Genomic DNA, 15443 nt, shown 5'->3' on the forward strand with positions numbered 1-15443 from the left:
GGTACATGTACTGTAAAAGGCAACCACACTGCATGAAAAAGTTGTATTATATAAACAGCAACCTTCTGTATTGAAAAATAAAGCCAGTGAAGTTTCAAGTTTTTGGGGAAGTGAAATATCTGCAGTTCCTTGAGCGACAACTTGAGAACGGCTCCAAAAAGTCTCGAAGTCCCATTAACACCCTTAGTAAAATGACAAATTTTACAGCAGAAATACAGACATGTACAGCATGGTTCAAAAATAAATTTGGTATCAACAGTTTGTTTCTTCAGTGATGCATAAGTACAAGGAGTTATTTTTGTATATACAGTGCTTAACAAATTTATTAGACCACCTGTCATATTTGTCTCAAAGACCATCCAGCATCATGAAGTGCTTTAATGCGGACTCTTTCATTTTCAGTGAGCTCTCCACGTTTTACCATTTTGAACAGGAATGAAGGATTTCAAACTGAATTCACCCAAATTTGAGCCGGCTCACTGGGTTTCTCTGAGATGTCAGAAATTAATCAAGCATAACATTCAACCACTAAAACTCATTTTTCTCTTCAGGAATGCAAGTAATCAAAAAATATTAATGTGCTTTACCATTTTTTCAGTTTTTTTGGAAACCAGTAAATTTGAAAATTCATGGATAACAATAATTATTATACTTTAGCATTAAAAACATCATTTTGGTTAAAGAGCTTCTACATATTGGAGTATTAACCATTGCAGAAACAAAAAAAAAGGTTTTGGTAATTACCAATGCTGTTAATTTAGGGCAGCTGTGGCATAAACCTTACTTTGGTTAGGGTGGTCTAATAAATTTGTTGAGCACTGTATATATATATATAATTTGTTTTTATTATACAAGCCTGAGAGTCATGCACTCATTTGGATAAATAGGGGCATGGCTAATTTGACTGACTGCTGTTTGCCAGATAGGATCAGGCAGTATCCATTTTTTGTAACTGTTAAAACCTCTCCAAATTTTCCCCTGGTATACATTAATACTGTTTTTTTTATCACATTACAATCACTTGCTGACATGCTTCAGTTTCTCTTGTTCTTGTTTTATGCACTGAGTTAGACCCACCACAGTCTTATTAATGAAAAATTACAACCCAAATTTTCAAAAAAAAAAAAAAAAATTTACAATGTACATCAACATTTTATCTAAGGAAAATGTAGAAGTCCCAAACTTGTACGGCTCAAAAAATGAATGGAAAAAGAGACAGGATAGAACAAGTAAATTTGCATCCCATTTTCCCATGACAGCATGTAAATCTTTGCCAATTTTCAAGAGATCTTGTGGAATTGCCCCATCTATAATATAAAAATTAGCTTTGTTATTACAAGAAAAGGAGATAAATAAGTTCAAATATTGAGAAAAAATCTAATTTACCTATTATCTTTGTAAACTAAAGCAAAACCACTGTTAACAACCACTATGTTAAAGCATTTCATTTAAAAGAAGAATTAAAGTGTTTTTAAAACATACATCCCCTTAGATTGCACTACAACGGATATTGCCTGTTATGTTTTGGCGGCGGGAGAGATCACATGTTGTCAAGTGTGTGTGTGTGTGTGTCTAAACAGTGCATTCTTTTTATTGACAGTGTATTACTTTGAAGAATTAGCCCAAAATAAATAACAGGAGTTCTTTCCGCACTTTTGCAGCATCTCCAAACACAGAAAGTCCTGCTGCTGGAAACAGACACACACTCTGAAGAAAATTATCATAAAGATGCACAAACAGTAGGGTGTTTATTTAGTCATAGCAAGTACTATAAAATAAGAGAGGGGCCTGGGGGTCCTCCACCAGAACATTTTGAGCATCAAACACTGAATACCCTGATTTTTGAAGAACATTTATGAAAGTATTTGTGGAGGAAATTCAGTAAGAAATTCAAAATTATTGATAAATAAAAAAAGAACACAATTTCCTTTAAAACATTCTAGTAACCCTAAATTTGTGATTTTTAACATTTCATAACAGAGTACTTTCATTTAAACCAAAATGTATGTTGTCGTAGTTTTTAAATAATGCACTAAAATGTTGAATTGGTAATGTGAGATAGCTGTTTCCTCTGAAATTCAACATGAAATGGCGTTAAATATCATTTTGAAAATGATATCCCAGCTCATTATTCTATAGAGAGAGCGGGCGACATGAGGGATTGAGTATGAACACACGGACAGAGAACTCTGAATGCTTACTGCACAGCTGTCACGTTACTGTCTCTGTTATGGTTGCACACAGGTTATGTACAGGCAGCACTGCTGGAAATGCCATTAACTGTCACATCTACACACATTATATGCAAAAAAGAATGATTAAAAATTGTATGAGGCTGGCTTGTAAACAAAGATTGGGTAGAACATGTCTTAGTCAATGTGCATTCTAAAACTTAAGGCCTCTTTCTGGGTTTGTTATGGCCTAAAAATTTCAAATGTCAAAATTAAGACTTTTAAAGACTTTTCAAGTATCCATGCACCTGGGATACCGTATTACTGTAACACTGCCCAATCTAAATGACACCTCAGCTCCACCTCCTTGCCTGTTACTAACCAGACCGATCAAAGTTAGGTTGGGAAATCATTTCCAGTCTGGCATCAACAGTGGCTTGTCTTCACAACGCCTCTTCAAAACCCAGTGGGCGACATCATTGAAACCATGTCCATGTTTTATGAAGCCTGTGCCATCAGTGGAGCATGTCCTTTGGTTGTGCTCAGTCACTGTAAACTATCTGAAAAAGACTGAGCTTTTTGCTGCTACATACTGTGGCTGATCACATTGCAAACACCATATGACCTGTTTTTGTAACAGGATGTTGCATAGAGATGTAACACACAGAAAGGAACACATGAACCAGTTCTTTCCTTTTTCATAACAGAAGCTTCGTTGTTCTGGGGTCATTTCCATCCATCATTTCCAAACGTGTATTTTCACTGTAAAGTTTAAGATATTCTAGCATTGCAGCACACTTTCTATCATCATTCAGTTAGTTCACATTACACCAGGATGTTTACTTACAACAACCATTATCTGAGCTGTAATCACCCTCTGCAGTGCAACATATCCTGCCACTCTCCCACCCTCACGTCACTCTCTCTGTCTAAAAAACAAGCAAATAATAAGAATGAATGACAACTCCACAGTTTGCTGACACCCTCTTTAAATAAAGCCAAATTATCATTTATGGCTCCTGATAATAACTACACGCGCTGCTATCAAACAGCAGACACTCGGAATTTCCTGTGTTGTTTGGTCTGATGAGAATTGAATATTTTCATTTGATGGTTATGCAAAGTGCTGCTGTTCTGCAGCCAGTCTGAAGGACACGAGACGTTCAGACTGACTGACTCATTATACACAAATAACACCCAGCAGTGTGCTACAACAATCAGTCAGGTACTTCCTCTTAGCCAGAACAGCATTGAGGAATGTACATAGTGCTGCAGCTGATACAGATAACTTTAAAAGGTGCAGTGAAAAACACAACATACAGACAGCTGCTTCATGCTCCAGCTCAGTGCATGTCTAATGTGAAGATAACTTTAACTGTCCCTCCTCTAAGAGCAATGGAAAGCTAAAGCATTTAACTAAAAAAAAAAAAAGAAAAAAAACACACTGATAACTTTGTTGCTGTTACAGTAGCATGAATGTTAAATGTACATTACCAACTGGCATTGGCTTGCGAGCCAGTCCATCTCTCATTGTATACAGCTGAACAAGGAACCAGGTTCCTGTGAACCCGGTGGTCTCGGATGAAACCTTCAGTGTTGTCCCTCAGCCAGCAGCTCACAAGCTGCACATCAGCCACTCTGATTAGTTCCTTTCTTGTCTTCCAAAGCCAAGTGAGCAACCAGGAAATGACATGTCACTTTAACCGAAGCTTATTTCCTTCATACTCTACCTCCTCGTCAGACCCTTTCCTCTTTTGGTTCCACTGCAAGTTTTCAGCACAAGTGAACAAGGCCTCTCAGAAAACATCCCACAGCAAGTAAAGGAAAAAATGTAAAAGGAGGAGCAGTATATGATGTTGCAGGAAAAATAACAGAATTAATTTTTTTGTTGGAGCTTTTTTTCAGCTGACACATTCGATATCCTAATAAAAGGAATACTGTTTTCTCTGCGGTAAAAGCTTCAGCTCATACACCTTTAACCTGTCACTATGAGCCTGAGTTACAACATCTGACACACAATATATTTGAAATAAAAAGGAAAAGTGTCATTGATAGCACATATGCTTTATGAAACCTAGGCATGTACTTTGTCAAAACTGCAAGCAGAGAACATTCAATGTCTCTGAAGGATAAGCAGGAAAGTTAAGGATCAGGGGTTAATCCCAGGGTCAGCATGGTCCAGCTGTTTTATGAGTATTCTTGGAGCTACAGGTGCATCTAAAAAAAACAGAAAACAAATGAAAATGTTTTTTCCTGATTTAATTCAAGAAGTGAAATTCCCATATATTCTAGATTTTTCTGACTTTCTTTTCAATTAGACTTTTTAGTGTTAATGTCGATGATTATAGCTTACAGCTTAAGAATCAAGAATCAAAAATCCACTATCTTGAAATATTAGAATATTACAAAACATCATTAAAAATGTTTTTACACAAAAAAATGTTGACCCTCAGGAAAATCTTGCTCATTTACACACTTGTTGGAGCTCCTTTTGCACAAATTACTGCCTCTTTTTTCAGCGTGGAGCCAATCAGTCTGTGGCACTGCTGGGGTGTTATGAAGCCCAGGTTGCTCTGATAGCAGTCTTCAGCTCGTGTGTATTGTTGAGTCTGGTGTCTCTCGTCTTCCTCTTGACATTTCTACTGAGATTCTCTATGGTATGATTCTACCAGTTTCTGGTAGTTTTGGCCTCACTGTGGCCAGGTGCCATGTCCTGCTGGAAAAGGAAAATCAGCATCTCCATAAATTTCTCAGCACATGAAGTGCTCTAAAATCTCCAGGTAGACGGCTGACAGCGTTGACTCTGGACTTGATAAAGCACAGTGGACCAACACCAGCAGATGACATGGCTCTTCAAGCCATCACTGGCAGTGGAAACTGAAAACAATGGACTTCAAGCACCTTGGATTTTGTACCTCTCTGATCTTCCTCCAGACTCAAGAACCTTGATTTCCAAATTGAATGCAAAATTTAGTTTCAGCTGAAAACAGGACTTTCAACCACTAAGCAACAATCTTTCTCTCCTTTGTCCACTCCTTATGAAGCTCTACCAAAGTTCTTGAATCTGCTTTGTCTGACAATCCTCTGAAGGCTGAGCTCAGCCCTGTGCATATATTCTTACCACACGTTTCTCTTCCAGTCAGCTCTCCAAAAATATAATTGACACAGCCTCTGAGAACAGCCTGCTCTTTCAGCAATGACTTTCTGTGGCTTGCCCTTGCTGTTGAGGATGACAATGATTGACTTCTAGACATTTTTCAGGACAGCAGTCTTCCTATGATTGTGGTTGTGGGTAATGAACCAGAGTGAGAGAATGGAGGCTTGGGAAACCATTGTAAATTTGATTTCTCCACAATATTCTAATATTTAGAAATAGCTGATATTCATGAGTTGTAAGCTGTAATCATCAAGAATAAAACAAAAAAGTCTTGAACTTTTATATGATATTTAATTTTTTGAGATGCACTGTATACTTACCTATACACAATGCATGTCACTGAAGTGCACAAGAAAGCTCATATACAACAACTGATGTGTAGGATGTAAACTACAAACATGGACACACTCGAGGAGATAACATAATACAAACATTAATAATCAACAGCAACATCAGATCCACTTTTCTCTGCTTACAGACATAATGTTGCCTGTCTATCAGGAAAAATTTGAGTTTTTATCACCAAATATCTATTTTAGCTTGTCTTAGTCCAGTCTCCCTTGTGGGAAAAGGTAGTCAACTAACATTCTTAGTCATAGTTTTAGTCACAGGACATTTTTGGGACGTGCACAGCTGACACATCAAACTGATGCTGAGGATGCATAGCAGCCATGATAATAATAATAACTTTATTTGTATAGCACTTTTAAAACCATGGGTTTACAAAGTGCTTTGACAAGTGCAGAAGCAAGCAGAAAAACAAAGCAACAAACTCAAACAGAAGACAAGAAGACATAATGTGACATGCAGACAACATCAGCAGAATCCAAACATTTAAAAAAGAACTAACCAAAAATATGGATGAGATAATAACTCATCCACATCAATATAAATCAAAACCTAGATGTCATGTGATGCCATGCAAACTAAGACATCACAGACGTCAATCAGAGTGCAGACATGAACCATGACACTTGCATGATGCACATGCATAGTTCAAAGCATTTATATCTCCAGACTTAGTGTGGGATGGGGAAGTAAATAATAGTGTGGGATGGGGAAGTAAATAAGTATTAACATGCTAACAATGGCCTGTCCAAACAAGTTATGTCTAAACTGTATCATAGTAGTTATTACTTAAGGAGTCTGTGCAACTTGTCTTCTAAAAAGCTGCTGAGTTGGTTAAATCTGTCTTTGGTGTTGGGGTAGCAGTAGTAAAAGTACTGATAACACACTGTGGCAGTAATCCACTACAAATACAGGTCCTGCATTCAAAGTAGATCTTCTCAAAAGTGTGATGTTAAAATACTGTGTGAATGTTTTAAAATTAGGCCATATTTATTTAAACATCTAGCCAATTAAATTTATTTATACAGAGGAAAATTTTGGAGTTACAGTGTGACACACTCAGATCTACATGTGACTGAATTCTGGATTTGGACTGTTAGAAAGTTTTTCATCTCTTTCCTGGCTTGGTTTCATGTGGGCAGGGCCAATATGTGGGTTCATGATGTCATTAGCTCACAGTAGGGAATGGCCCCGCCCCTCTAACACTATGATATAAAATCCCAGATCAGTTCATCTTAGTGCAGTCTGTTGTGAGCTGATGTCACTACCTTCATTGAAAGTTAACAGTTAAATGCTGTTTTTTTGTTCATTGTGAGGTAAATTTGCTAAATCTATCAGCCACAGTGGTCTATGGATCATTTAAAGCATTATAACAGAGATTTGATCCAGAAAACCGACGTTGTCTCTTCTCTGGCACAGAGCCAGGCAGCTGCGCTCTGATCATACAGTCAACATTCAGATTGTAACATTTTTTAAATCTGAGAGGCTCGTATTTCTCCAGGGTGGGCGTGGCTTCAGCTTATTAAAAAGATATGCCCACACCATCATGAAGCAGATATAACTGGCTCATTTTTCATGATTTTGAAGCTTAATTTCACAAACTTAAAGATGTTTAAGTTGACTGAAATTTGACTTAGGAGTTCATAACACAGTGACCTGTCAAACCTAAATAAGGATTAATTTTCACTTTACGGGGTCTTTAATCTCCACATTCCCTTTGCTGAATACAGTCATGCACTGCTTCAGTTATATGCAAGCATAATATGAGGAAAGCCTCTGGATAACTTTAACTCCCATTTTCTAGATCAAAATAGAGCTAAACCTAAATGATGAGATGCTATCGATGCTACTACTTAGCTGTTGTTTATATTGGTTGGTAACTGTTAGCTGGCTGGTCGCATGCATTAGCCCTACTTATTGTGATCTTGGGAACCCAAACTCACGCTTGAAACTGAAACTCGACTGATCAACTAATGCTTCTGTACACTGCTTAACATTGTTGCTTTGAACACGCATCCATTTGTCATGCCCTTTCTTTCACTGTCATATGAAATAATCAGTAGCTGAATGACTGGGACATCCATTACATTCAACAGGTTTAAATGATGACACTTATTGTATGATAGTGTTATAGATGATGATGGCTGGTGCGATTGAGTCATGCTCTCTGTCTGCTGTAGTCACAATGAACTGTATGAGGAAAGACAGTAATAAGGGTTAATTGACACAATTTGTAATTCATGACTATGTGTGATGAAAGCCTTGGTATTTAATCTTAGCATGACTAAAAGGAAGCTAGTGTTTGTTCTGCTTTATAGTTTTTACGAGATAGGAAGTGTCATTTTTCTGTTCCCTGGTAAGAAAAGATGGTCCGGCGTGTTTGGGTACCCTCAAGCTGGCCGTTACTGCAAACGCCCAAGTTTTTAGAGTGAGTAATAAAACAATTATATCACAAATAGGAAGTGAATCTTTCTAGCAAATGAGAAGTACAACTAGAGTAGCAATAGGTGTAACTGCAGTGAAATAGGTAAAGCTCTGCTTTTAACGTTCCCAAAAACATCATGTACAGACGATCATCTTTCATACACATTCTCTGCTTGGTTTCTTTCCCCTCAACATCATTCCAGTTTTTCTTAGAAAAGGGAAAATAACGGCACTACAAAACACTAGATAAGAGCACATGTCACAAAGCAACCATGGGGCGCCGATCTTTATAAACAGTGTCATTTATCTCTGCTCACTCTGCACATGACCAGGCAGCTGTGCCGCTCTCTGCTGCTTGGCATTCAGCTTTGCTCCGGCTTCCTGCACGAGTGAAAGCAAAGAGCACTTTGATTTTTCCTGGTCGGCCCTTCTGTTGGTAAACAGGGGAGATGGAGGCGCACCAGGGAGTTCAATCACAGGGCTCATAGGAGAGTCACAGGGAGCTGCAGGGATGATGATGTTGTTGTTGTTTTATGTCTCTAAATCACATGAATCATAGCATCACCAGTAATTGAGACACATAAAGTGTACAATGTCTGACGGCGTGGAAACAAAAGGAGCCAATGTGACTCGTGTTTCTATTGGAAGCAGAAGTAAGGAGGTGGTTTCACAGCTGTGTGGCTGTGTGACAGTGGGGTTTTCACTGTGGTCCATTTCTTCCTCTGTAGGCTTTAATTAGTCGGCCCAACAGTCTCTCAAGCTGATGATCACAGGATGATCACAGATTATTTCCCTGTCACTGTACAAACATTGTGAATAGCAGCTGGTGGAGGAGCCTTTTTAACTTTCACCCTGAATTATGATGTTTAGAAGACTTCTTTAAGTGTGTTATCTGTCCTCAGTTATCACAGCAGAGTCCACAGTGTTTTCACCACGTGTTGAATGCAATTTAAAGCTTTCACACTGCGGCCAATCATGCTTACATAAACTGCCCAATTTGGCAATATATCAAATTGCTTTTGGGGGTAATTAACTGTGGAAAAAAAAAAACTTCATGATCACACAGAATTAACTAAAGCAGCCAAGTTTAAATTCTTGCTGAAAAAGTGACATGAAGAATGTTAATGTGCGATATTGTTTCAGGATGATGCATGATGCTGTTGCAGAAACATGAAACAAATTACCAGCTAATTTAAGACATCACACTTAATGGAACTGAATAAATTGTCAAAACTGCCAACAGCTAAATTCATTAGTCAACTGCATAATTTAGAGGAAATAATACATGGTTAAACCTAAAATTAAAAAGTAACAAAATGCTTGTTTTAGCTGGCTTTGTTTCTGTATTTCTCTGAGAAGAAGATTTCTGGGCTTCAGTCACTCATTGTAAACTTAATCCATTAATCTGATTCTAGTTTTGAACAGAAAATAGCAATCGATCAAGGGTGACAACTAAACTAATCGGCAACTTTAACACCAAGTAAAACTGAATTTGCATGTAATGAAACAAAACTCAAACACATGTGATTAAACTATTTTCAAAGCACAGTCGTTCTGTATTCATGTAATAGTACTATGGGAAAAGAACAAGCCCGACCAAAAGAGAAAATAAAGATGAGAATGGACATGTTACTCTCTGAGTGATTACATCAGACTCCGCTGATATCTGTCAGGACTGAGCCGTTTATGTTGGTCTGAAAAACTTTCTCAGATGTGAGATATGGAGGCAGAAAGATGCATTCTAAGAGCAACGGATAAAGAAAGACAAGAATGTTGTGTTTGGTCTGGATTTTCACTGAGCAAAGCTTTGCTTTACATACTCTAAACCAGTGGTTCTCAACTGGTGGGTCAGGACCCAAAAGTGGCTCGCAGAGCAGTTTTCACTGGGTTGTGACTCTGTGTCTGATAAAAAATGGTGGCAAAGTCCTAATTGGACATGCATCAATACCTTTTATTTTACCCTGTTTTATTGGGAAATTGGGGAAATTTAAATGTTTGATCAATATTTCAACTAATGTATCTCCCCTCCTTCAATAGGCTAAATGGCTACTTTTCTCATGATAATGAAGTAATTTCACAAGTTCTCTGGTAGATTGGCAAAAATTCGTCACATAATGATGGGGAAATAGGACATAAAATTTGTCAGTTATGTCCCTTTTCTTTTTTGTACCAGGTGTTTTGGTCCAATCATGCTCCAAACTGAAACATATTCAATTAACTAAACATACATTGTTAAAAATTTTTCGGAAACTTGGGTCACAATCGGTCATAAGGCAAACTGGTGGGTCCTGAGGCTGGACCAGTTGAGAACCACTGCTCTAAAATAGGGTTTCCTAAACTGGACATACAAGCCATCATATCCCAACAACTTCATTTCCTGTACGTTGCTGCTTATCAAGTCTGCCTTCTGTGCCGTCCTTAGTTGGTTGGATGAGCTGATGGCCGGTGCTAGCTTCGGTAAGATGAATTCCAGACTCAATCTGGTCCTGACCTGGCGCTTTTTGTTTAAATGCTTGGAAGAAGCTACTTCACCTCCATCACATAAGCTCTCTTCGAATGCTCGACCCCTCGGGCCTTCAGTTGCTGTCTGGTCTTAAACAGTGCATTTCTTTCTTATTGGTCAGGTTTGGACTTTAGCTCTTTTGCCATCCAGTGGCTGGTAGCACCTTGTTTTGTGTTTTATTATGGTAGAGAGGGTGAGTGTTACAGGGTGAGTTGTACTGCAAACCCAAATGTTAAATCAATACTGTAGCAAAGAAATTCTAAAAACTCATTTGGCAACCCATACAATATATACTGTGGGTACACATGGGTCCTGACCCACATTTTAGGAATGAGCACACTAAACACATCTTACTACTATAATAGCACAGGTAGCACTGGTAATAGCACAGCATAAATAGAGTAAAGATTAGTCTACTGTCTGTGATAGCTGATGGAAGTGCACTGCAGTTTTTATGACGGGCAAACTTGCCAGAGATCAGGAAACAGTTTCCCCTCTGTGTGACTTTAAAACAAATGATGTGTAAATAAGGTTGGAAAATATTACTTTGACATTGCTATTAATCAGTCTGAGACTCCCAGCTGCCTTTCTATCCATGTGTGGCATCATTACGCATGAAGAGGATGTGGTTTTTTTCTTTGGGTTTCCTTTATTTAGAGAGGAAACTTAATCAGGGTGGTGCTTATGTGAACATATCAATATTGACTTTGATTAGCCACACTGTCTGTTATTCTGAACATTTAACATGGGCTGTGAGAATCCGGGGGCGGGATTGGACAGACCTGTTCAAGTGCAGGTGGGGGTGGAGCGCACACGCTGGGCGGCAAAGGTCAGAAACCCAGTTGGATCGGGATTAAGAAAAGAGTCCCGCACAGGCTTCTAGTGTAGAACAATACCTGGTGACCACTGTTTGGTGAGTAAACATCATATGTTTATGATGCAGTTGCTTATAGATCTGTGTTAAGAAATAAATGCATCTATATGGAGACAGTCATAATACACATGCTCTTGTCTTGACTAAAGCAAATAATCTCCTCCCTCTTCTGTAACAAAAAAAGGAAAAATCCTCCATTGTTCTCTCTTTGCCTGTTTGGTCATTTGGACAGAAAATGTCTCATTTTTATCTGACAATGGCTTTTTAACATCACACAACAGTCCTGAAGCACAGCTGATCTCACAATCTTGCATGGGGCGTGTGATTTCTTGCACAATCGGAGGAAGCTGAGCTCCTTTATCACTGACAAGTCTGAGCAAGTTTAGCTTTCTTACTGCAAGAATGATGGCTGAGATACTTTGTGTACCAAAAACATGATGGAATCAGTTGTTTGAATAACTTGGTGTTATTAGAATAGGCATATCTGTGGGAGCTAGAATAGATATAAGAAGTCTGAGGATATCAGCAGAGATGACTGAAATATTCACAGACTTCATTACATGTATGCTGGGCTTGAGGACAGCTGCCTGGGTGTGTTAGCGTCAAACAGAAGGAGTCGGGTTTGTTTACAGCACTAACAAAAAACCTATTAAATAAAACTCTCTAATCCTGAATTCAGAAACTCCATGTGTGATGGATCAGAAAACCTGTGAGTCTGAGAAGAGATATAAGCCGGTGAAAAAAGGTTATTGTTTGTGTCAACTTGACAAACAGGCAGACAACAAAAACAGTGCACACAGTGACATGCTGATGTGTATAGGAGAGGCTGTTTATTGTTCGCTGAAGTGGTTCTGCTGCCTTTTCTGCTGCCTATTGTGTTCTTCTGAGTCACATAAGGTGGTGACGTTTCATACCGGGCTTAATTCAGTCCCTCAGTGCCACTTAGCAGTACGGGCAGATCATTTGCAAATTCAACTTACAAGAAAATTCTGAAATATGTGTGCTAATCTTCAATGGAAAATGTGTAAAACATGAAGTTTGTTTCTTAAAATTTGAGTGACAAAAAAAGGGAGCCAGGAGGCTGCTAAATAAGGAAGTGATCTCACATGTGGAGATGCATGACAGCTGTCACAGTCAGACTCAAGACACAACACACAAACACACTGCCAGTCTTCAGTGGATACAACTCATTAGTGGAGGACAGTAATGACCAGGGAGGTAAATGTTATCTGCATTTTCTCATGTTGTTAGCAGCTCAGAGGAAAAGTTACAACGTGGTGATTCACAACAGCTTTGACTCACTGTTCACTTATTTTCACTTAAAGCTCCTGTGAGAAACTTTCACTAAGCAGTACCTCTAATCTTCTATCATGTGTCTAAGTGTTGCTTTTACCCAAAATCTCATATAAATGTATATAATGCAGCATTAACGGAGAATCTTCTCTGAAATGTGTCCAGTTGTTTACTTCATCTGACACCTACCCTGCAGAATTAATGTCAGGCATTAAAAATAACCACATAAAGATGATCTGTCTTATTCTTGACAGTCTTATCTTTCGTAGCCCACAAACTGGGCATGAGTTTTAATTTAAGGCTGTTTCATAACCAGTTAGAAGCCCCTCATGGTAGCTTTAAGGTATTTCTGCTACTAGGATTTACCTTGACCATATATTCACAGCCTTCTGCTGATGGGATTAAGTCTAGTACTTAAGATAAACGATGAATTATGTCCTCAGAACCTCTTCCTGCTCAAGAAATCCACTCTATTCATCTTTAGAAGGGCGTCTTTATGCCACACAGTGAACACACAGTGCATGCAAACTTGGACAGACGTCACGTCTTGTTTTCTCTGTCCTCAGGCATTGAAGCAGATTGTGCACACATTAAATAGTAATACTTAATTTATTCCTAGCCATCATTTCTATCCTTCTAGAGGAGGCAAACATGAAAAGGGAGTCCTATGTACTTATCTTTTTCATTTGTTTTCATGAGCATTACCAAGATATTGCACCTACATGAAAAGCAAAAGGCATGAGCTGCAGTCACACCCACAGGGGGAACATTTGGGACCTAAATTCTGCACAAAACAATTTGATAATCAGATTAGAATATTAACTAATTAGGGTTGGTTTTAACCCCACAGAGAAATCCAAATCGCGTTTTCCATTTAATATGAGCCTAAACTCGGAATTGTGCTGGGAGTAATACTACATGTTCAAGGTTGTAAGGGAGAAAATAGTTCCACCCTGAATACAAAACAGTCTTGAAACAAAATTAACTCCATCATGGCGTAAATGTGCCCTGCTTTAATGAGGAAGACAGACAGGGAGGAACAGGAACAGGAAGTAGGCTAGCTTCAGCACCACCTGTATCGCAGGTACACTATCAAACACGCTCCATTAACTGTGTCAATAAGCCTCTAACACAATATACCGAAACACATTTAATAATTAATATGAACGGCTGTGTGGAGTGACACGTTCATAAAATAGGATATGACATCCTTCTCTAGCACGCGCACAGCAGCCTCCACCACAAGGTAAATAAACAGCTCGTGCACAAACAAGGAAAAGTAACTGACTTCCTGGTTTAACCGTTTCTAAAAAGCGACACATGCTCTTGTAAAAAAAATCAAGGAAACCTTGCTGTTGTGTTTTTGTCTCATGTTGTGAACTTCCCACTTAGGGGACCTGCTGCAACAACAGGTGTCACCGTCAGCTCTTCCGCACTTGCTCACCTTTGTGTAGTACAACATCCACAGTTCGTACAGCCTCTCCTTCGATGCCATCCCGCCGCCCTTGTGGTTGCTCATTATCTCCCTTTTTTGTCTTCTAATAAATCATGAAACTGGTTATCGTGAATGCCAGCGCTGTTTGAAGTTGTTTCCTAAAGACAGTAGCAGCAGGACGCAGCACGCTCCCGTGAACCATTCCTGCAAATAATCCACACAGAAGTGCTCTCTGTCGCCACACGCAAAGTTATCAGGGAGGCGTGAAAAAAGCAAAACATGCCGGTGACACCGCGCCTGACCACGGTCGCTGCGATCACTGACGGAATTGCACAACCAGGAACAGAAATGCGTGGAAATACATGTCTGGAGAAACACCCATGTCCGCGTTTACAGCGAGGTTGAAGCTGTATGATTCCTATTGGAGAGAGTTCCCACGGATGCGACACATGCCATCCGCTTCAAGAGCAAGAAGTGAGTGCGCTGCCCACATTCACTGAGTGGAAGTGTACAATCCTCTGCGTGCAAGTAACCATCAACTAGAGTGTGTGTGACTGTTTCAACAAGGCAAGAAACAGTGAGGAGTTGATTGTAGATCATGCTCACAGGTAGGCTGATATTCTTAAAGAAACATGCACATACAAACAACAACCATGTTGCATGAGTCCAACTAAGGACTATTGGTAAGTCATCTTCAGACGGTTCATTATAGTTTATTCTAAAGATAGACAATCGTAGTTGTTCATTCTTTTTGTAAGATTTAATTTTATCTTTTTGCCTTAATTGTAGAGATAGGCAATGGCAAGAGGCAGAAACAGATAAGAGGGTGGGGAATGAAATACGGTGAAGGAGCCACAGGACTGACTTGAACCCTGCCTGCCAGTGTACATGGGGCATGACCAAACCACTAGGCCATCTGTGCCCCATTAGCTGATCATAGTTTTGCAAAACAAGCAACATTCAGATCTAACAGAAATGAATAACACATGTAAACCTCAGAATTTAACAGTTACTCAATGCATAATATATTTGAGTGTGTTAAATTGTATTGAATATGTAATTGATGTTCAAATATTTAGGATTTCGCACACACATCAATCAAACTGGAATGCTGGCATCAGTTTTAAAAAGCATTTAAAAGCTCCTGTGTGATTTTTCTTTTAACTGGTTAGGAAACACATTGACTTATTGATTAACAGCAACAAGACAAATTATCTCTTCATCATTGCTTTTAGTAT

At 38.9% G+C, this 15443-nt stretch overlaps 1 protein-coding gene across 2 annotated transcripts in view; it reads right to left on the minus strand.

The window, feature by feature from the left end:
- Window positions 1-14785, minus strand: part of nbeal2 (neurobeachin-like 2) — a 61412-nt gene extending 46627 nt beyond the window's left edge. For both annotated transcript variants that reach the window (XM_041793160.1, XM_041793159.1), the window contains exon 1: window positions 14215-14785. In XM_041793160.1, the coding sequence (XP_041649094.1) occupies window positions 14215-14289 (75 nt within the window). In that variant the 5' untranslated portion in view covers window positions 14290-14785. The remainder of the gene's footprint in view (window positions 1-14214) is intronic.
- Window positions 14786-15443: the final 658 nt, after the last annotated feature.

Source organism: Cheilinus undulatus, linkage group 8 (assembly GCF_018320785.1).
Source record: "Cheilinus undulatus linkage group 8, ASM1832078v1, whole genome shotgun sequence".
In the NCBI taxonomy this organism is placed as follows: domain Eukaryota; kingdom Metazoa; phylum Chordata; class Actinopteri; order Labriformes; family Labridae; genus Cheilinus; species Cheilinus undulatus.